Raw genomic sequence first — 22,267 nt, 5'->3', positions numbered from 1 at the left:
CCATTTAACAGTAACGGGAACCATTATGATTTCTTGGGTAATCTTAATGCTTCTATTTCCCACTTTGCACACTGAAAGTGCTGCTGAATTTAAGTCATTTTATGTGCAAATACAAGTTGATAGTTAAGTGAGCAATTAACCAGAACTAAGCTAAAATAAATACATATTACTGAGTTAAAGAGAACAACTCACTGCATTATATAGTATCAGAATGCCATTTTCCCTGTTCTGCTTGTCTAATGGGACTATAGAGGGGTTTATATAAATTATTTTACTTTGTGTCATCATAATTCCCAAATGCCTTGTTTTTCGCGGGACAGTCTCGATTTTGACAGCTCAACCCGTAGTCCAGGGTTTGTTACTGAAATGTCCCAACTTTCTGTTTGATTTCCTGCACTGAACAGCGAGAAAAAGATATAAAGTTTCTAACTTAATTGGCTTTGGCAGAGAGCCCAGAATAGATAGATACTTTTGTAACAATTTGAAATAAGCAAGTCTCCTGGGAAAACTTAGACTTACAGTTTAAAGGGCAATTCACCTGCCAAATTTTGTAAAATGGTAATGGACACAAAAAATGGTCAAAAAATGTCTCCACACTGCAAATCTTTTTGTCCCTCCTTCTATTTCCACAATATTGGGAGGTATGCCTTATTACTCTTAGCTTCTTTGAAGTCTCTACTTACTATTTAGCTCGTAGTTTTAACCTTGCTTCACTTTTATTGGCCTGGCTGGCCACAGATTTCCTTGTGACCTCCTTATGCTGCGCAGTCCCTTAACCATAAGCCAGACGAAGTGTGACCCACATGTGTGTACAGTTGACTGTACTAATCTATTTACAACCAACAGTTCTAATTAGTAGAATTGGCTAATAAGTCACTCCCACTGTCTAATCCTCCCTTGCTTATTCCAATTTCCTGGCCAAATAGGTGTGACACACAGGAGAGTGGGGGGGGGGGCTCACTTGGCAAGTAAAGGTGGCAAGTTAAAGATGAATTACGATTTGCGGACTTGAAACTCAGACCTACTCGGCATCTAATTATATCAAATATACCACCCACTCAAAATAAAGACTATATTCTGAACCTACCAGAATATAGGGGCAAATTCACTAAGATCCAAAGTTTCGCCAGCTTTGCCGCACTTCACCAGGCGTAGTTTCGCCAGCACTACGCAAATTCACTAAAATGCGAAGTTGCGCTCAGGGAGGCGAACGGTAGCGAAGTTACTTTGTCAGGCAAAGCGAAGTTACGCTAGCGATGCCTAGTTTGCATACGGCACAAAGTTAAAATATAATGGACGTATATGCTGCAGCAACTACATTACACTACACAAGCCCAGGAAACCTTTAAAAAATAAAATAAAGGTGTTCTATTGTCCTACACATGTGCCCACTGTATCGTTGAGTTGCCATATGTTAGGATATGTAGGGGGGGAGGAGGGTATTTATGCTATTTTTCATACTATCACCCTTAAAAAGGTAAAAGACACCAGCGTTTTTTGGGACTTAGAGTCAGCAGTCAGAGTTACAACTAGTACTCTCCCTTGGGCGCCAGTACCTCTTGGCCCGGCTCTGATAGCACAAATAGGGTTGCATTGCACACCTGCTGGCTGCCCTATATGAGTCCATATGCACTGTGCGTGTTGCAGGACCAGAACTAGGGGTAGGCAGAAGAGGCACCTGCCTAGGGTGCAACAATGTGGGGGTGCTGGCATGTGCCTGTTCAAGATTCTTTTGCTTACCCCTAGTTCGGATTCACTCCGGTTTGCAGCACTCATCTACCCCTGTTGCTCACCCCTCTGTCCCGCCCCTTACATTTCCCCTTTTCATTTCCCTCCCCGATTTTATGGCATCCATGAGAATGCGGGGGGGGGGCAGGCGGGACAAGCTGACCGGGTTGTCTAGGGCGCACATTCAGCTTGGCCCGGCCCTGGCGTGTTGCACTTTCTTTGCTCTCTAGTTCAATTTATCGACATTTGCTATTATGTAATTACCACTTATGCACATTTTCTAACACTGTACCTTTCTGCTCCTCTCCTAGGTTGTGAGGTTAAGAAAACTGGCCCAGCAGGTTGCGAACTGTAAACAGTGCATTGAGCGCTCCACATCCCTAATCTCACAGGCAGAACAGTCTCTAAAGGAAAATGATCATGCTCGCTTCCTTCAGTCAGCCAAGAATATCACAGAAAGGTAAGCAGCTTGCAGGAAGTATGCTAATTTCTTAGTCTGATAATTTCTCAGAAGCAAAAGTACTAATTAGACCTAATCTTCTAGTTGGTTTATCAATAGTTTACTATGCAATACTAAATGTCTTGGTGTATTTACATACAGATGTATGCCTTTGGCTCTGCCCACCAGCCTTTGTAGAAGCACGAATGTAGGATCTTGCCATTTATAACGGTCTCCTGCCTGTATATTTTTAAAGTATGAGAGAAAACATACACTGTGCCACTGTGATGACTGTACGTACTATGACAATACTTGTGCACAATTCTCAGTGTGCACCACGGTTTGTTGTGTGCACTAGTCTTGTGTCATAAACAGGGGCACTGTAGCAATATGATATGTTACAACTGGCCACTAGAGGTCTCACTGTTTTAACTTATGCAAGAACTAGCAGGATATACTTGTTGGTAGTTACAGACCGTGTGGTCAGCAACTGCTGAAACCAAAACTTGTGGTTGACATCAATTCCAAACTGAAACTGAATCAGAATCGACAAGCAAAGTACTACAACAAATCTGCAAGAGATCTACCAACTCTTCAGAAAAATGGTAATGTTTGGGTTCAACCACTCCATAAATATAGTAAACACTGGCAAAAGGCAAAAGTCATGCAGAACCTAGGACATCGGTCTTACCTAATACAAACAGAGGAAGGAAAGGTGTTGAGAAGAAATCGTAGGCATATAAAGAAGACTGGAGAACCTGATAACAGGAAGCCACAAAGACTATTTGATGAAGATCTAACTTGGCCTTCAACAAAAACTTCAACAGCAGTTTCTCAAGGACAGATACCACAAGAAGCAGATCAAATAAGTGGGGAGCAAGAAAATGGAGAGCCCACAAAAGATTTGTATGTCTCAGAAGTACCACATTCTTCCAAAGATACAACATATGTGTCAAGAGCTGGGAGAATGCGCAGAAAGCCAGCTCATCTCAAGGACTATGTATGACTGGCCACAATATAACATTTTAAGTTATGCAGTTATAAACAATGTTTGCTGTTTTTTAATAATTTTGTGTTCTTTAAAGAGAAAGGATGTAGCAATATGATATGTTACAACTGGCCACTAGAGGTCTCACTGTTTTAACTTATGCAAGAACTAGCAGGATATACTTGTTGGTAGTTACAGACCGTGTGGTCAGCAGCTAATGGTCTCTCTTGGGATCTGTTAATAAAGTCTGTGCTACGTGATCCTGAGTGTGTACCTCCTTGATGCAAGTCACCCTTCATAACAGGCACATAGTTTGAAGAGATTGTTGATTTGTATCTTGTCCCCTAGCAGTTGCCATGTCACACACTGCTTGAGGTCTATGTTTGCAAGGAGCTCTCCTTTATCTGACAATAGTAATAATGCTGCCTCAACTTCTTTTCTGGACCATTTTATTTGTTTATCCAATGTAAACTAATGGAATATGGAATGAAAGGGGAAAAAGCACAGTATGCATCTGCAAGAGAACTCTGCACTATGTATATCCTTCAAGGAGTAGTTCATCTTCTTTATCATGATTTCAAATAGAACGCTACAAATAATAGCTTTTAAGAATGAATTAGTCTTAAAAGTAAATTTCTACCATTCCCATGTTTTCTAGTAGCAGTTCCATTAAAATAATGTAAACATAACAGACATAAAACATACCTCCCAACTGTCCTGATTTTGACAGCTCAGCCGCAGTCCCAGCTTCTCACTAACCTGTCCTGCATTTCTCTTTGATCTCCTGCACTGATGCCAGAAAAAGATACAATGTTTCTGAAACGTAATTTGATAAGAGGCTTTTGACAGAGAGTCCAGTATACGCATTCCTGAACTTAGATTCAATTGTAATTAATTACGATAAGCAAGGATACAATTGTAACTGATAAGATAAGCAGGTCTCTTGGGAGAACTGAGACTTGCAGCTTAGGGTAGTGGCACACGGGAAGATATGCTGCCTGCGATTTTTTATACAGCAGCATGGGTGACAAATCTCTTAATATATGCCTCTCCATTGTCAATCATTGAAATTGCTGGCGGTATGCCCAACTTATCACTAAATCGCTCGAAGTTGCCTCCAGAGGAAGGCGATAAGTTGGGCATGTCGCCAGGGATTTCAATGATTGGCAATGGAGAGGCATTTCCGGGATATTTGTCGCCCACAGCCACACAAATCTCGGGTGACAACTCTTCCCATGTGCCACTACACTAAGGGGCAAGGGTTGAGTATTGAGGGTTAGTTAACCCTCGATATTCGACTGCCGAATTAAAATCCTTTGACTTCAAATATCGAAGTCGAAGGATTTTGCGCAATTCGTTCGAACGATCGAAGGAATAATCATTCGATCGAACGATTAAATTCTTTGAAAATCGGATTTTAATCCATCGATCGAAGGATTATCCTTCGATCAGAAAATTGTTGGCCAGTCTATGGGGACCTTCCCCATAGGCTAACATTGGCCTCGGTAGGTTTTAGGTGGCGAACTAGGGGGGGTCGAAGAAATTTTTAAAGAGACAGTACTTCGACTATCGAATAGTCTAACGATTTTTAGTTCGAATCGTTTGATTCGAAGGTCGTAGTCGAAGGTCGAAGTATCGAAAAAAAACATTCGAAATTCGAACTATTTTTCCTCTATTCCTTCACTCGAACTTAGTGAATGGGCCCCTTAGTGTGGTGGCAGACGGCGAGATTAGTCGCCCAGCTACAAATCTTCTCTACTTCGGGCAACTAATCTCCCCAAATGCGTTCCCGCCAGCAAGAATACGAATCACCGGTGGGATGGCATATGAATCGCTTCGTATTTCCGAAGTTGCCTCATGAGGAAACTTCGGGCGACTTCGGAAATCCGAAAATCTGAAATCTGATAACCGTCATTAGCAAAACTGTAATAAAACATGACACTAAAACTCCCAGAAATGTGTTCAAACTTTCCATAACCTGCCATATTTTACAAAATGGGCATGGTATTTAGGGGTATAGTCAAAAAATGAGCATGGTCTGCTGCTACGTGCTGCAGGACTTACATATTGGAAGGTATGATATAATTGTTTTAGAAGGAAGTACAGCCACAGAGATAAGTACAGTCACATAGTTTTATCCCTTAAAAACAGTATAATTATTTCAAATATATTTTGTAAATCCAAGATAACCTGTAAAGGTGGTAGTTAACCTTTAAGTTAACTATTAGTGTGTGATAGAATGGTTAATGGTTAGCACAGTTTTAGCTGGTTTTCATTTTTTCTTTCTTGCCACTTAGGAAAAGTCCCTAGGCGTGCCAAATAAGGGCTTCAATTGGCTATTTGATGGCCTCTATGTTGACTGGCAGCCTGCAAGAGGCTCTGTTTGGCAGTACACCTGTTTTTATGCACCAAAAGTTTCCTCCAAGCCAATAATTCAAAAATAGGCATGTGCTTTGAGGACACCAAGAGGGATTGGTGAGCCAAATGTTGCTCACGAAACAATGGTTGGGGATCACTGGTCTACATCATACCTAAAGTTAATTTTAAGGGGAACAATACCTTTAAGCAAATACAGAATATATAGTCCAAAATAGTTTCAAACATGTTAAGCCCCACGGATTTGGCTTAGGTAGTAGTTGTTTCTGGTCTCTTCTTTGTTTTAGATGTAGAATGTGTGTGTATAATTTTTCAGAAACATTCCCAGGACTTAGTTGGCATGTCTCTGTCCTTGGCTGCTAGAACACTCACACCATATCAAAACAGGGATGAAAAACCCTTTTTTAAACAATGGAAAATGTATGTTCAGCTGCAATTAACATGATTGCTATTTAATTTATTAAAGGCAGACTCCTTATTGAAAGTCACGGTTAAATGTTGCAGATAAATGAGAATGATTGTCAAATCATCTATTTCAGGTTTGTTTAATTTCTAAAGGAAAACCTGACAGGATGCTCTTGCAATAATTTTCATAAAAGGTTCCACAAAGGGAAGAGGTCTTTTACGCACTGGAGCAAAAAAAAAAAAAAAAAAAGGGATTTTTGGAATGTCATGTATTTCCTCCAAGACTTATAGCTAGGGATTTGCAAAGCTGAGGGTGGGGTGGAACATTTTTCTCATTCCACCTCATTGTTAATGCCCTGGTTGTCGAGAACTTTGTACTTTTTACACAAATAATATTCTGAAAAGGCTTGTCTCTTTTCTCCAGCACTTTTTTAACTATAGGAAAATGTCTGACTAGGATGTTTTGACTGGACAAGTAGAAAAAAGTGAGCATTTTTTGAGCGGAGATCTACTTGTGCCTTTCTACAGAAGTGTGTTTTGACCCCTGCTGTTGTTTGCCTTATGATAGCAATGGTTAAATGCCAAGTCTATCATAAAGGTAATGGCACACGCTGCTACTTCGGGAGATTAGTCGCCCATCGACAAATCACTTCATCGGGCAACTAATTTACCCGAACTGCTTTCCCGCCGGGTACAATCTAAATCGCTCAAATATGATGCACTTGCTATTCTAGTTGGTCATGTGCCAGCCTACTTTCAAATTGTATTTATATAACTACATGGCAAGGGATTTGCCCATGTATGGCCACAGGGCTGGATTTACACAGCAGGCACCCCTAGGCCCGCTGTCGTTTGTCTCCCCTTTCCCCTCCATTTTATTCACACCAATTTTCATCATCAGGACCGGAGCAATGGAGATTGGCGCATGGCAGATTTAAAAAACGGTGTATCTCCTGCTCATCCTCTGATACTTCTGAACCAATGTTGGTGTGGTTGGGCAGCATGCCCCCCCTTAAAATCCTGCCGCCCTAAGCCCGGGTCTTGGTGGCCTCTCCACAAAATATTATGAACCGCTATTTTTCATGACAGTTTAGCCCTAAAGGCCATTTTTTTTCATAAGTGTATGTATAAAGTTAAATATGTATAAATAAACCCAGCTTGCAAAAAACTATTAAAATATATTTTGTAAAATATTTATGTGCAAATAAAGCAAATTTACTGTTGGTCCAGATGAATAGAAAAGTAATATTTGCGGATTCCCTTTTATGGTCAGTTGCATTTATATGTCTGTTAGGCTTGTGGAATTATGAGTTGGATACCATGAAGGTCAACCAGTGTATGGCAACTTATATAGGAGTTGTTAATTGCTCTTTTTAATACAAGCCTATTCTAGTTTTTCCTTTTTTAGAATGTGTAAACCATTAAAAGTTCTGTATATTTCATTAGCAAGCTGGGCCAGCATACTAGGAAAAACTTTCAAGGATGCTGCAATTATAGTTTTTCTGATGGGACCCAAAAAAAAAAAAAAAAAAAAGCTGTTTCCTCTCACGGTCTGTAGCAATATGCCATATTTAATAGAGATGGTTTAAACAATTCTTTGGTTAGACCACCATGATACAGTTTCCTCTCACTGTCTGTAGCAATATGCCATATCAAATAGAGATGGTTTAAACAATTCATTGGTTAGAACACCATGATCCAGTTTAAGGCTTTCTGTTCACAAATGTGATTTGTGGCAAATATTTAGACATGTCATTTTTCATGTGCTTTCCTGAAAGGAAGCCTTTAGATAGAAGATACAGATGTTTCTCAGGCGGTATACAACTTTTAGTTGGAGACAAATGACAAAATTGTTTGAGAATGAAGAATATCAGAAACATAAACTTTTGAAGTGCAGGAATGGGATCGGTTATCCGGAAACCCGTTATCCAGAAAGCTCCGAATTACAGAAAAGCCGTCTCCCATAGATTCCATTTAATCTGAATAATTCTAATTTGTAAAAATGATTTGCCTTTTTCTCTAATAATAAAACAGTAACTTCTACTTGATCCAAACTAATGAATATAATGAATTCTTATTGGAAGCAAAACCAGCCTATTGGGTGTATGTAATGTTTACATGATTATCTAGTAGATTTAAGGTATGAAGATTCAAATTACGGAAAGATCCCCAGGTCCTGAACATTCTGGATAACAGGTCCCATACCTGTATTTCATTATCAATTTAAACATGCAGATAAGAGGGATAACAGTCATATTTTGTAGCCTGCTCAGATTTTTGCCTGAAAATGCACATTTGCTGATCATAGTACACTGTCATTTCTGTGCCGCCACTCGTCACTGCACACATACACACTGGGTGGTAAGTGGGGGTATCCATAGTTTCTCTGCTAGTGATAATCACTGGCTGAGAAATCTCTACATGTGACATTAGTCTTAGGGTGATGGCAGATGGGTCATTTAAAGAGATACGGACACCAGAAAATAAACTTTTTTAATATCTATCATAACATTATCTTTGAATGCTATTTGTAATTTTGCCATAAAAGAATTTGCATGATGCTTTTACAATACACTTTCTTATTACCCTGTTTCTCTATGAGGGGGCTGCCATATTTGTGCAGCAGTAGTCGGTTAGCATTAGAAACTGACAGGTTAAGAAGTGACAGTAATGATGGCAGTAAGGTTTAGGAACTTCAAGTAACACTTACAAAAGCAGGCTGATCGTCGAAAAACGATCAACATGACCTATTGGTAACTTTTCATGTAGATTAATATTTTGAAATACATTTTTTTGTGTCAGTATCACTTTAATTTCACGTAGGACATGCAGTGATTTCCATTCTTCCCGAGGCAAAGGTAAAGGTATTTTCAGAACATTTTTCCTCAGACAACACAGCACCTCATCTGAATATTTTCACTCAAGTAATAAAAAGCAATGTATTCAGAATAGAGTATCTGTTATCTGCCATGCAAATGTGGGTCATACAGTCCTACTAAAACTTGCATTTCAAGCCCACAGCCCACAATGCAGAGTTTTTCCCACAATTCTAGTATAGCGTGTGCTTTGCTGCAAATTGGATGCAATTGTGCTGAAAATCTCGATTGGATGTCAGCATTTACACCAGTGCCTGGGAACAGTTTATTAGATTTAAATGCATACAAAATATTTAATTTATTTCTCCTGAAAAAGAGAAAAGAGGCATTGTGTTTTCTAGCCTATTAAGCCCAGAGTAGATTCCTGAGGTAAACAATAAATCAGATTAGTTTGTGGCTCATCTAGCAATCCTTTAAGCAAGCAACAGTAGCAGTATACAATGCATGCTATTTGTGTATCTGTTATAATAGCCATCCTGTAATCTGATGCTGTCTTACTTAGTTATTACACCCATGTTGTTGGTATGATTAAAATGACCTGGATGTTTGTGTCTCCCTATAGAGTTTCAATGGCAACAGCATCCTCTCAAGTGCTTATTCCTGAAATCAACCTAAATGACACATTTGACACGTTTGCATTGGATTTTTCAAGAGAGAAGAAGATGTTAGAATGTCTTGATTATCTGACAGGTAAGCCGCTGTTTAAACTCGTATGGGTGAATGTTATATTAGTTGCTAATGCAAAAATTGTTTGCAATTCAAATAAATTTTCCCAAAGTGAACAATTTTGCATTTGCGAACACTTTGCCCCTCACACGACAGTAGGATAGTGAGAATTTTATAGTTTGTGCAAGTGTGCAGCGTATGTAATAAAACTTCTTAATGAAAACATTGTTACATTTGCTCCAAAAGTTTACGCAACCTTCAATCAGGCGTTAAAGGTTCACAATGCACAATTAAGAGTCACAATGCAATAAAAGCCTAATGAAGAATATTACATTGCAACATTCAAACATGCAAATTTTTATTCCCAAATTTGTTCTCTTTACCAAATTTATTACATTTCCCACTTAAATCATTTATTTGGTCATTGAAAGGAATATTAATTAATACAGACATGAGTTTACATAAGTAATGTGGCATTGCTGAAAAGATGTTGGGCCTGTATGATTCCAGGTATTTTGCTTGAACCCCAGTGACTAATCCCTCTCTGTTATCCAAGGTAAATTTTTACTTTAATACAGACATATATCTAAAAATGATATAGGAAAGCAATCACATTAATAGCACACAAACGTTTATAGCCATGCAACTTTTACGTTGACATAAAAATGCAGTTTGATTGGTTTCAAAAACCAATTTTTCATAAACATTTCAGAGCCCCAAAAACCTGTAGTTAAACTTATGACTACAAAGTTGCCTGCATTTGGCAGTGTTGTATTCATGGGAGTGGAAGCACATTAGTGTTGTCCCCTCTCCTGTCCCCAACTTGCAAGTTCATCATACAAGGAAGCAATGCTTCCTCTAAACTATGCGCACATAGTTGTTATATATGTTGTTGAACAGATACTGCAAGCAACGCCAACAGTAGTGGAAGATTTTAAAGAGCACCTTTAGCAGTTTAGAAGAGATGTGTTGAAGCAAAGTGTTTGATTCTAATAAGTTACAGTTTTATGCAGTATTGGAATTCTGTCTTCACAGCACCAAATCCCCCTATAATTAGAGAGGAACTCTGCACTGCTTCCTACGACACCATTACTGTGCATTGGACATCTGACGATGAGTTTAGTGTGGTTTCCTATGAGCTACAGTATACCATCTTCACTGGACAAGCTAATGTTGTTAGTAAGTACTGGATCAAATTACACTTTCTAATCAGCGTGTTTATTTTTTGTTTGTTTTTTTTCAGTACAGCTGGCAGCAACATTAATGTTAAATGTATGTATGCAAATGAAAATGTGCTCAAAATCGCAGTTCCACTAATATAAAAGTGCAGTAAATGTTTTACAGTCAGACACAACCAATAACATGGAAATGATAATGCAGTAAAATGCAGGCCCGGATTTGTGGTGAGGCCACAAAGGCCCGTACCTAGGGCAGCAAAATTTTAGGTGTGGCATGCCGCACAGTCGCATTCTAAAGTGCATGGGGAACGCAAAGTTCACCAGCACTAGGACGTCATATCTCCCCAAGCCACATCATTTGTACTGTATATATGCCCTTCATTTCCCAGCGCCATTACATTTTCCTAAAACAAATAGCATGCTCATTAGCCAACAGCCAAATTAAATTCTTGCAGGAGGGGGCAGAGTGGGTTAGAGGAGTAGAAGGAATTCTAAGTAATTAAGGGGATGCTACAGCCTTAATGTTAAAATTTTAGTGGCAGGTTTCTAAAGATTTCAAAGAGGCTATTCACTGATTAGATTTTTGTGTGGGGTGGTGGTTTTATGTCCTTTAATCACAAAACATTTAGGGTCTGATTTTGCAAAATGTGAGATTAGAGTTCACTACAGAAAAAAAATCACCCACTTTCTATTAATTTCTATGGGATTTTAAAAGTGTATTTATTTATTTATCAAATGGCAAACTGTAACTTTAAACCACTGATAAATACATTTCTAAAAATCCCACAGGAATGAATAGAAATTGGGTGATTTTTTTCTGTGGTGAACTCTAATCTAAAGTGTTTAAAGAAGAACTAAGCTTAAAACCACTGGTGTTAGGCACTAGTTTACTAAATAATAAAGTTTGGCGTTTTAGTTTTTTTCAGGGCTGTTCAGATAAATGTCCATGTCTGTGTAACAAAAATATGTTTTGAAATTCAGATATTTAGGCATTAGTGATGTGTGAGCCAGTGCAGGACCCGTGGGTTTACTTTGGGTACAACCTGCCTTGAGCTTCTGGCACATGAATTTAGTATCATGCCTGCCACACCCCTTTTGTTATTTCACCACACAGTAGGCACAGGTCTATAAATAGAGGGGAAAGAGTGGGCCGGCCCGGGTTAGGGTTGGGAGGGTGTGGAGCTGGTGCAGGTAGAGGAAAACTTGACCCGCATATCATTATTAGGCACCTTTTCTATATAAGCCAACGTAATTAGCTTATGTCAAAGGGGGATATATTTTCCCTTTAAAAGAGAACTAAAGCTTAACTAAAGAAGTAGGCAACCACAGCCCTTTAGCAGTGAAAATCTTTGCCTTTAAAGATGCCCCATTGCTCCCCATCTTCTTTTCTGCTGATTCACTGCACATGCTCTGTGCTTCTGTCAGTTACTGAGCTTAGGGACCGACTCACAGTATACTGTATATACAAAATAGAAATGTCACAATAAAAGGCGGATTATTAATTAATACAGATAATTACTATATGACAGCACAGAAACCAGTGCAACTAGCATTATAATTTAATAATCAGCCTTGTAGTATCATCTTATATTACAGGCCAACCTCATTTCCTGCTTGTAAATTTGAAAGGACCCCTAAGCTTAACTTCTCAACAGCAGCTCAGAGCCCACTGAGTGTCATAGACACTTTCCAAGATGGTGACCCCCTGTGAAAAGTTTGAAACCCTGGATCCTTGCTGCTATTGAGGAGCTGAAACTTTAGGCTAGTGCAATAAGTTCAGTATATAAAATAAAGCATTTTTTAACCATAAACATTTTTAGGGTTTAGTTCTCCTTTAAGACATTTTCATTGCTGCATACATGTCTGCACTAGATTCATAGAAAAATTGTTTTAGTTATACCATATGTCCACATAATATTTTAGCTTAGTGGCCTCCATTAAAACACATCTCTGTGCTAAATTCTAATCACTTGCTACATGTCAATTGGAGTTATGCTTCTGTCTGCATAGAAAAGGAGCAGAAACTAAATCAGCATGTTGGGGATGCACATAGCACCTTTTCAGTGTGAACATAAAAAACATTCTTTGAATAGCTTGCCAAAAGTTAATTCCTTAATGACAACTGAATGATAACCAGCGAGGAGTCCCCTTCATGCATAAAGTATGTGTTAATCAGATTTACGTGTTGGCATGTGCTAATTGCTTCCCTTCAAATCACACGGTCAAAGCTGTCACCCACTGCTCCCAACTTTATATGTTATTCTCAGTCGAAATGATGATTATAAATGTAATAAGTTGGAGAATATCTTGTATGGTCTAAAAGCCGAAATATATCCTTACGTTTAATAGCTAATTTATTAGTGAACATTTATTTGGCTGATGTTCCACATTTACTCTCCCTTTCTAGCCAACACATGTTGTCTACATGTTGTCTAGTCTCCCGAAAGATGCGCCATATTAACTTGGTTTCCCACACACTGAAAAAATTTGCTTTTACTGCTGTCATTTTTCAATTCTTAAGGGGAAATGTAATAAAACATCCCAAGCGATGTTTAAAATGCCATTTTTGCGAATGCTAGCAATATAAAATAATTCGCTGGAGAATATTACATCACGAAGCAAAGGTTAGAGTTAACACCTGCTCTGGAGATTCGTTAAATATTTTGTCTCAAAATAAGCTTTGCGATTGCAAATTTTTATTAAGTACACTGCAAATGTTCACAAAAGCCATTTAGTCTCTAACTTTGCAAAGAAATCGTTGAGGTCAAAAAGGTAGCAAACATGGTCGCTAACATTCACAATGTTTGCAAAAGTTTTTTGTGCTAACGTTACATTCCCCATTAGTTCATAGAGAGCAGCACTTAAAAATGCACCGAGGGCTCTTATAGACTAGCGTTTTTAGCTGTGCTAAAATGACGAGGGCAGGAGTAAATGTTTGAAGTTTATTTAAAGATAGAGAAACATATACAAAGGATAATACTCATCAGGAAGCTATGATGCCTCTATTGAGCTGTAATCTACTTCCTTCTTTATGCTTTTGTGCCATGACTTTCAATAACATATACACTTGCTTTCCTGGTTTTATTCTATTGTTCAACATAAAAATGCTTTGTTTTTTTTTTTTTGTTTATTTAAAATAATCTTGTAAACAAACGTTTTTTATTCAACTTTTTGCTGTTATTATTCAAAACTCTTGCTGCTTGCTTTTAACTTCCATAGTAGTTTAGTAAGAGAGAAGAAAATAAAGTCCACATGGTCATTTCTCATGGCTACACACTCTTTAGATTAAGATAAAGCTCATTGTGATATCAATAAGTTTGAAATGTGTTTCATGCCAAGATGCAATTCACACTTTTCAACTAATGAATGACTTGATAACAGGCCAATTTTTACCTGGTAACACAATAGTTAGTATATTATTATTATAATAATTATTATTAATTAAGCTATTATGTTGCTCCTCTCTGTCGCTGGCAGTATATAGGGATTTGGCATTCTCATTAAAGGGATCCTGTCATCAGAAAACATGTTTTTTTCAAAACGCATCAGTTAATAGTGTTACTCCAGCAGACTTCTGCACTGAAATCCATTTCTCAAAAGAGCAAACAGTTTTTTTTTATATTCAATTTTGAAATCTGACATGGGGCTAGACATTTTGTCAATTTCCCAGCTGCCCCTGGTCATGTGACTTGTGCCTGCACTTTAGGAGAGAAATGCTTTCTGGCAGGCTGCTGTTTTTCCTTCTCAATGTAACTGAATGTGTCTCAGTGGGACATGGGTTTTTACTATTGAGTGTTTTTCTTAGATCTACCAGGCAGCTGTTATCTTGTGTTAGGGAGCTGCTATCTGGTTACCTTCCCATTGTTCTTTTGTTTGGCTGCTGGGGGGGAAAGGGAGGGGGTGATATCACTCCAACAGAGTGATAAGTCGGAGCACAAGTCACATGACTTGGGGCAGCTGGAAAATTGACAATATGTCTAGCCTCGTCAGATTTCAAAATTGAATATAAAAAATCTGTTTGCTCTTTTGAGAAATGAATTTCAGTGCATAATTCTCCTGGAGTAGCACTATTAACGGATTTATTTTGGAAAAAAATTTTTTTTCCCATGACAGTATCGCTTTAACGGGCTGAAGCAGTGTAATTCCTTTATAAAATTCAATACATATAAAGCACCTCAAAGATCCCATTTCGAATAACTGCTGCAGTCTTATTGGATTGCTGTCTGCCTGTCAAAACTAAGCTTTTATGGGGTTGTGTAAGAAAAGGCACTAAGTTTTCTCATGTGCAGTTAACCATAGCCACCAATCAGCAGGTAGCATTTACTGGACACCTGTTTAAAAGTAAACATGGTATTTGTTGCTATTGTTTGCTTCTCTTGGGAAAACTTAGTGGCTCTTATTACATATGTGGCATTTCTGCTAATACCCTTTTTTGCATGTAAATGGGGCATTGACAAACGACAACTCTTTTTGCCTACAATTTAACATACTGACCAAAACAGTGCTGTTCAGAAGGGTTATTTAACAAAAATTGAGTTGGTGTTTTTTTCTTAATTCGAACAAAAATGGGTATGAAAAACCCTGATACCTTGAATAATCAGAATTTTTCAATAAAAAAAATGCTAAATGTTGCTCATGTTTCATCTGAATTTTTTTTCGCACCAACTTTTTTTTCTCAAATTGCAATAAATTGACCTGTAAAGCTGGCCATAGACGCAAAGATCTGATTCGAACCGTGTGTGGAGAGTCCCGACATTTTTCGTCCGGCGGAGATCGGTCATTTGGTCGATCGGACAGGTTAGAAAATTTCTGTCGGCTGCCGATAATATCTCTGCGTGTATTGCCGATCGTATGATTTTCAGTGGGAGACTGCTGTCACTAGCTTTGGTTGGACATAGATATCGTACGATTGCTGTCAGGGGCAGAACATTGCTGATCTGTTCTTTAACTACTTTATTTGATCTGACTGGTAAGACTTTGATCTGAATGGTTAGTGGCGGGTCGGGAGATGGGAAAGTCCGATCGTACGATGATTCGTACGATCGGATCTTTGCATCTATGGCCAGCTTAAGTCTTTTGTATAGACTGACAAATCACAGAATATTCACCCCTTTAGCCCACAGGTCAGTCTTATACTGATATCTTAATTAGATTAGTCAGTAGCTCAATATCTCCACCAATATTTACCAAGCCAAAGTGTGTCCCAAGCTGTTGCAGGACTTCAGCTTCCTACATCCTTTAACACCTTTGATCTAAAGGACTGCATGGCTATAAGGGGTATTGCACCACTCCTAATAATTTCTTGATTATTCTGCTGAACTGTCAGTGTATTGAATCCTGTGTATTTGGCAACACTGAGATTTTCAGGGAAGCATAAAGAACTTGTTAGGGCCTCCTGCAGTAGAAAAAAAACAGTAACTTGTAGTAACATAGGTGTAAAGAACTAGAGAAGTAGCATGACTCCCCTAATGAAGAAAGTGTATAGAATTGAAGAAATAGAAGATACATTTAGTTTCTTCTTTAGCAATATTTCAGAATTCAACTGAGAAAAGCACGTGTACAGCTGTTTTTCTCTTGTTTGCATCTATCAAGAAAGGCTAAATCTTGGTTCTTGCCAATGACTGAAGAAAGCCAGCTGGAATGGGGGAAGAACATTTTCCGTTGTTTTTTCTTCTTTTAATCATTTAATTTCCCAGTTATCAAAATAATCACTTTAGATCGACTGAGACCTTCAGATATAATTTTTTGTAGAACATATTTTAACTCAAACGCGTCATCACCATCTTAAACCATTAATATAAGCATATAAAAGTCCTTAAAAATATCCTTGTTCCAAAGTCTCTGATAATTATAGCAATTAAATTGATTTTGTTTGTGGAAACAGCATGTGTTTTTAATACAGGGGGAAAAAAAAGTCTTTTCCTGCTTAAATTATGTACATTTTTTCTCTATGTTCTCGTGTGACTTATTTTCAAATGTCTGTAAGACATAAGAGATGTAGTTTTGAAAATATGGTGCAGGTTGGAGAAAGGAATTCTAAAATACAGCTCAAACTTATATAAAGTAATTGTATAAAAAAAAACTATATTAGTTTACTCTGACGTTGTCTAATTCTGATTTTACATTGTATTATCAGAATTCTGATTTTACATTGGATTTTCAAAATGTACCCAGATTATGAAACAGTCCTGCGCAGTCTACCATTAATACTGTTGATTTGGTTGCTGAAGACTGGGTCGACATCCTATTGGCCGTGATCATATTGATCATATTGGTCTGAGCAAATACTCTAAAGGGTAGCTTTGAAAATCTCATTGGTTTATATATTCCCCATATTGAGATCTAATTGATTGGCCCGTGGGAAAATGATTGAATAATCTCAATTAAGAGTTTTCTGAATAAGCTCTCTTATTCAGAAACCCAATATCCAAAATGAATTACGGGAATGCCATATTCCTATAGAGTCCATTTTAAGCAAATATATTTATTTTTTCTCTGTCATAATAAAACCGTACCATGTATTTGATCCAAACTAAGAAGAACAAATCCATATTGGTGGCAACACAACCCACCTGGGTTAATTTAACAGTAAAATGCTTTGTAGTCAAGTTAAGGTATGCGGATCAAAAATATAGAAAAACACCTTATCTGGACACAAGCTTTCCGCAGAATAGATCCCACACCTGTACTACAGAAGGAATTGTTATACATGTATATGTTTTCCCCCAAAAAAGTATAAAACTGTCAGGTATGAAATACAGAATTGTTCATGCAGTTCTAAACTAAGACTATGTAAGACTCAGGGGGCCTGTTTACTTACATTTGGAAAAATAGGTTTCTCCATCTTGATATGTTTAACATGATGTAATTGTGAAAAAAATTTACCTCCGACATAAGGCATGGACAGAACTGAAAGGAAGAGGAAGCATTTATTTATAGTTAACTGGGAAAGCACATATGTAACTATAACTATTTCAAAACACAGACACTTATTTTTATGATATTGTGCCTTTCAAGGAACTTTTCATCATTTTTTCCTATGTTTCCTCTTTGCCGTACTTCTCATATTTGCCTTTCCACTAGCAGAATAAGATTAAGCCATTAGATATGCAGTTAAATTATTGTCATATTAGATGGAGACAGACAGCATTATAAACACCTTTATAGAAGCAAAAGCATGTCTGGCAATAGGAATATTGTATCAATGTCTACCACTGAACAAATAAAGTACAATTTAAAGAAGATTTTGTTGTTTTAAAAAAAGCATGCTGAATATTGTAACTGTAGAAAAACAAGTTAAAATGCAGTAATTTGTAGGAGTTTTAAGTCCAAAATATACCGCCAACTTTTATAATAGCAGATTTAGCTTCTTAATATTTCCCCATAGATTCGACAGTTAAACTGGAACTGCAGCAAATTATATTTTCAGTTCATTACTGGTTTCTGTATTTTGAAAATAACCCAAAAAGTTCCTTTTACAAAATGCTGATTGGAAGTACAAATAAAATATCATTACTGCCTCTGAGAATGGTTTTATAATGTATTGACATTAGTCAGTTTTAATATACAGCCTTAATGAACGGTTATTTATGACAACACAACAAAGGCATTTGTTCTGACAATTGCAGCATTTATATTAATTGATAGCATTTTATACCTGCGATATAGCATAATATAGATGAATTTTTGAGAGGATAGGAAACCACTGTACGAAGCTGAATGTATAAAGTGTGTTTATCACATTTGATTAAACAGTGGTATACATTGTCACTTGGACACATGTGGACTTTAGTTTACTTGGACATTCTCAACAGTATAGTAATTCCCACTGCTTCTATACAGGGATAGATGTTTATTTTATGTGCTTAATAAGCTATGTTTTTATATTGTATCTATATCAGACCATGATTCTATGGTAGTCAAAAACAAACCCCAAGCAGAGACAGGCACATTTAGAATGAGTACCGGTATTTAGAACTGTAAAATGCCTGTTACCTGTTTAAAAGATGTGTATATGAAAAACCCATACCTAACCAGCATAAAGTCTTATGTTACTTCATTGGGCTCATGGATCACTATCATCAGGAGCCAGTGGGTTTTATGATTGTGAGAGGAAAGCCATACAAACACAGGGACAAATAAAACCACCCACTCTGATAGGCAGTAGTTTAAACCATACAAATGTGTTGACTTCTACTTTCAAACTTGCCCCGATGCTGCCCAAGTGGATGGCAATTTAATCAGCATTTTTCACCACAAGTAAACATACACCCAGAAACTGTGCATTTGCAACACAGCAGTTCTCAACAGGGACACCCTGGAAAAATGCTTCTCTGGGATAAGTAAATGTCCTGTGTTGCTTTGTTTTGTCTCTTTTTGCTGTTCTTTATTCCAAAACATTTCTTCTCAAGCTCCCCAACAAGACTGTTTTTGGCTCCCAGGTTCTGATATGTTTAAGAAAAATGGGATCATATGGTACAAAATGAATCAGGAGATTTCTCTTGCAGACAATGATACAGAGTTTGGGATTGGTCCCATCCGGTGCATAGAATATGTCAGATTCAAGCCCAGAGGAAAAAACTTTCCACATTATTACCTCCAGATTGGAAAGACTGTGTAAGTCAGCTGGGAGCTTGTACATCCTGTATTAATTTACATGTGCAGCTGTGATCTCCCAGTGTTCCACTTAATGCAGTGGTGCATAATAGATGCACCTTGACAGTTATTCTACTGCTGAACAGTTCCAGGTTACAGCTTGATCTGTAATGCAAATTATTTTTCTATTTAAAAAAAAAAAAAACACTTGGAAGTTTGGAAAGAAACATGGTTCTTTCTGCACCCCTTACAGCAGTGATGGGGCAATCTCTAGGTTCCAGATGTTGCTGAATGATTCTCCTTCAGCTGGTGGGATGATGGGTTTGTAGTTCAGTGATTTTTTGCCCATTAATAGATCATTTTGATAGCTGTAATGAGTTTCTGGAAAGTGTGGTATGTATATGGAAAATGTAACCAAGGCCATGAATGACATTTAAAGCACTGTAGATGAAACATTTTTAGGGGGAAGGGAACATGTGGAAAGTTACATATTGCTAAAAATAACATAAATGGTTACATCTAAACATGACGGGATTAACAATTGTAGCATTTACAGAAACATTAATTAATATGTGAATAAGTCCAAATCAGCAGTTGCAAGATTTGCAAAAAAATATAAAGAATGTTAAAAGTTAGTGGAAAGTCGTCCACTGTCACTGTTACATGTTTAGTTAAATGCACAACCTACAATCTTAATTATGTCTTGGAATGCCATGTGGACTCTTAATACGTTAGGAAGACCAACATAAAGTATCAGGGCATATTTATTAAATATAGAAAAGGTTTTAGAGACACAGTAGGGGTTTATTCTACAAGATAAAAGTGCTAAAACAGTATTGGGCACAAGATTGCACCAGACTTTATTTTAGGCTGATCTTGTAAGTGCTGTGGTCTAGACGGAGCCATTATTCTGTTGAAAAGAACCCGAATACATATTGGAGTGAGAGACCACCAATAAGTAGGTAGCATTCACTGGTTACTGGGATACTTCAAAACTCTTTAAAAAGAAACATAATAGAAACCCCAAAAGGCCTGATTTTTGATAAATTTGAGAGTAGAGAATATCTGCATTGGATTTTTTTTGTATAAAATCATGGATTTTCAGGGTTTGGATTTGGTTGGACCAGGCACTTTGGATTTGACAAATCTGAATCCTGGAGCCAGTGGCATAACTAGATATTTCTGGGCCCCACAGCAAATTAGTTTTCAGGCCCCCAAAATTTGTAGAGGTTGACTTGTTTTACCAATATTTATTTAAATTGTATATGCATTAGGGCCTCATGGGGCCCCTATAACTCTTGGGCCCCCCTGCAGCCACAGGGTCTGCTTTCTCTGTTGTCTGCCTGCAGCAAAATACTCAATTTTGGCCAACTCCTTAACCAAATCCATTCTTCTCCTTTCTGCTTACATTAAGCACTGGTTTTCTGTGCATCCATTTACAGAAACATTGAATATGTTATGTTCACCAGTGCCGACAGTTATATTTGTTGTTTTTAAACAGATAGAAGCAGTACATTTTCTATACATGCCACATTGCCTCTTTGTTTTCTGCTTGGTCAGTCTCTAACTGAAAAATGTTTCCCTACATGTAAAGTTCTCAGGACTGTTTATCATGCTCTAGAAAAATTGTCAATCAAATATATCACACGTCAGCATTTCATTGGCAGACATGGCCATGTAAAAAAGCATATTATGCATTGATTTTGGCAGTCGTATAAAAACATTGTTTATGCTAATGGTTTATACTATTTTGCCAAATATTTGTGCTGCCTGAACATATTGCATAAGCATTAATAGCTTACACAGAGTATGAATTGGTGTGATGGAATAAAAGATAATACACACCTTTATAAATATTGCATAAATGCATATAGAATTTGTCAAGTGCCGTAAATAGGCCCCTTGCTGTGAGATGAATATAGCCTAATAAGCTGCCAAACTCACATCTCTTTTGGCTTCTCATCTGCATGCCTAGCAGTGTTTTGTAGGCTTCCAATTCAAGATGTATGACTGCATTCACAAATATATATTGAACTAGTTTCAATGAGTTGACCATAAATGGAAGCTGTCGTGTTGTAATTTACAGTCTATTTACAATGAAGTAAATGCAATAACATCTCTGTGGGAGACATACAAAGTCAGAGGAGTGAATTTGAAGCAAATGTATTACTTCATATTTGTAAATGTAAACCAATTTTATTGCTTACTATGTAGCCTGTTTCCAGCTCCACTTTTAAACATCACATCCTATGTTTTATATTTCCCTCATAAAACCTGAACTTCACTTTTTACCACAGTTCATGGAAAAGGCTTGAACATATATAGCAAATATTTAGCAGAGAGGATGTGGGTGAGGGAGGAATTTGTCTGGGTCAGGGTGCCACAAGGGACGGGGTTGCTGTGACTGCTGCTGAATACAGTATATGGCTTCCAGGGAGGATACACGGGGGGCTATTCTAGTGCTTACATGCCAGGACTAAAAGGCTGAGTTTACTTTATTTACCCTTTCTTCTCCTGCATTAATCATAAAAATGTGATCATTTTCAAAAATGTCCTAAAACTTTCCAAATGTATTAAAATATTTCTGCACCTTCATAATGGAAAATTCCCCAGAAATATTCTGGGAAGTATCTGTAAACCACAGAATGACAAATGTGTTGAATGTCATCGTAAAATTGTGTGTAGCAATGTGTAATACTTTCCAACAAGGCTCAGACTTCCAGTGTTAGATTTTGCATATAAATTACTTTCCTATCCATGACTTGACATTCATTTGATAAAAAGGATTTTAGCTTGATCTTGAAGATTGTTTTATTTTTTCTTCTGGAGAATTAGCAGAAAAAGTAAGTATCTAATATATTCAGCAACCGAATGCCCTACCTGCAGCCCACAGGGTACTCTATGTTTTTGCTGGTACCTGCCCCGCTGCAGGTCTCTAGTGTAAAAAAAATACTTTATGCAATTGTGTACCAGTTCATTTTTACTGTGAGTTCCACCTAGCACAAGAATGCATGTA

The 22,267-nt window shown here is 37.5% G+C and overlaps 1 protein-coding gene across 4 annotated transcripts in view; it reads left to right on the top strand.

Moving 5' to 3' along the window:
• mid1.L (midline 1 L homeolog) overlaps positions 1-22,267 on the top strand; it is a 197,425-nt gene that overhangs the window by 156,718 nt on the left and 18,440 nt on the right. For all 4 annotated transcript variants that reach the window (XM_018244724.2, XM_018244723.2, XM_018244725.2 and 1 more), the window contains 3 exons: positions 2,040-2,188; positions 9,375-9,502; positions 10,514-10,657. In XM_018244724.2, coding sequence (XP_018100213.1) covers positions 2,040-2,188; positions 9,375-9,502; positions 10,514-10,657 — 421 coding nt within the window. The remainder of the gene's footprint in view (positions 1-2,039; positions 2,189-9,374; positions 9,503-10,513; positions 10,658-22,267) is intronic.

The sequence above is a fragment of the Xenopus laevis genome, chromosome 2L, assembly GCF_017654675.1.
Source record: "Xenopus laevis strain J_2021 chromosome 2L, Xenopus_laevis_v10.1, whole genome shotgun sequence".
Classification (NCBI taxonomy): domain Eukaryota; kingdom Metazoa; phylum Chordata; class Amphibia; order Anura; family Pipidae; genus Xenopus; species Xenopus laevis.
This window is presented reverse-complemented; position numbering and strand designations above follow the sequence as displayed.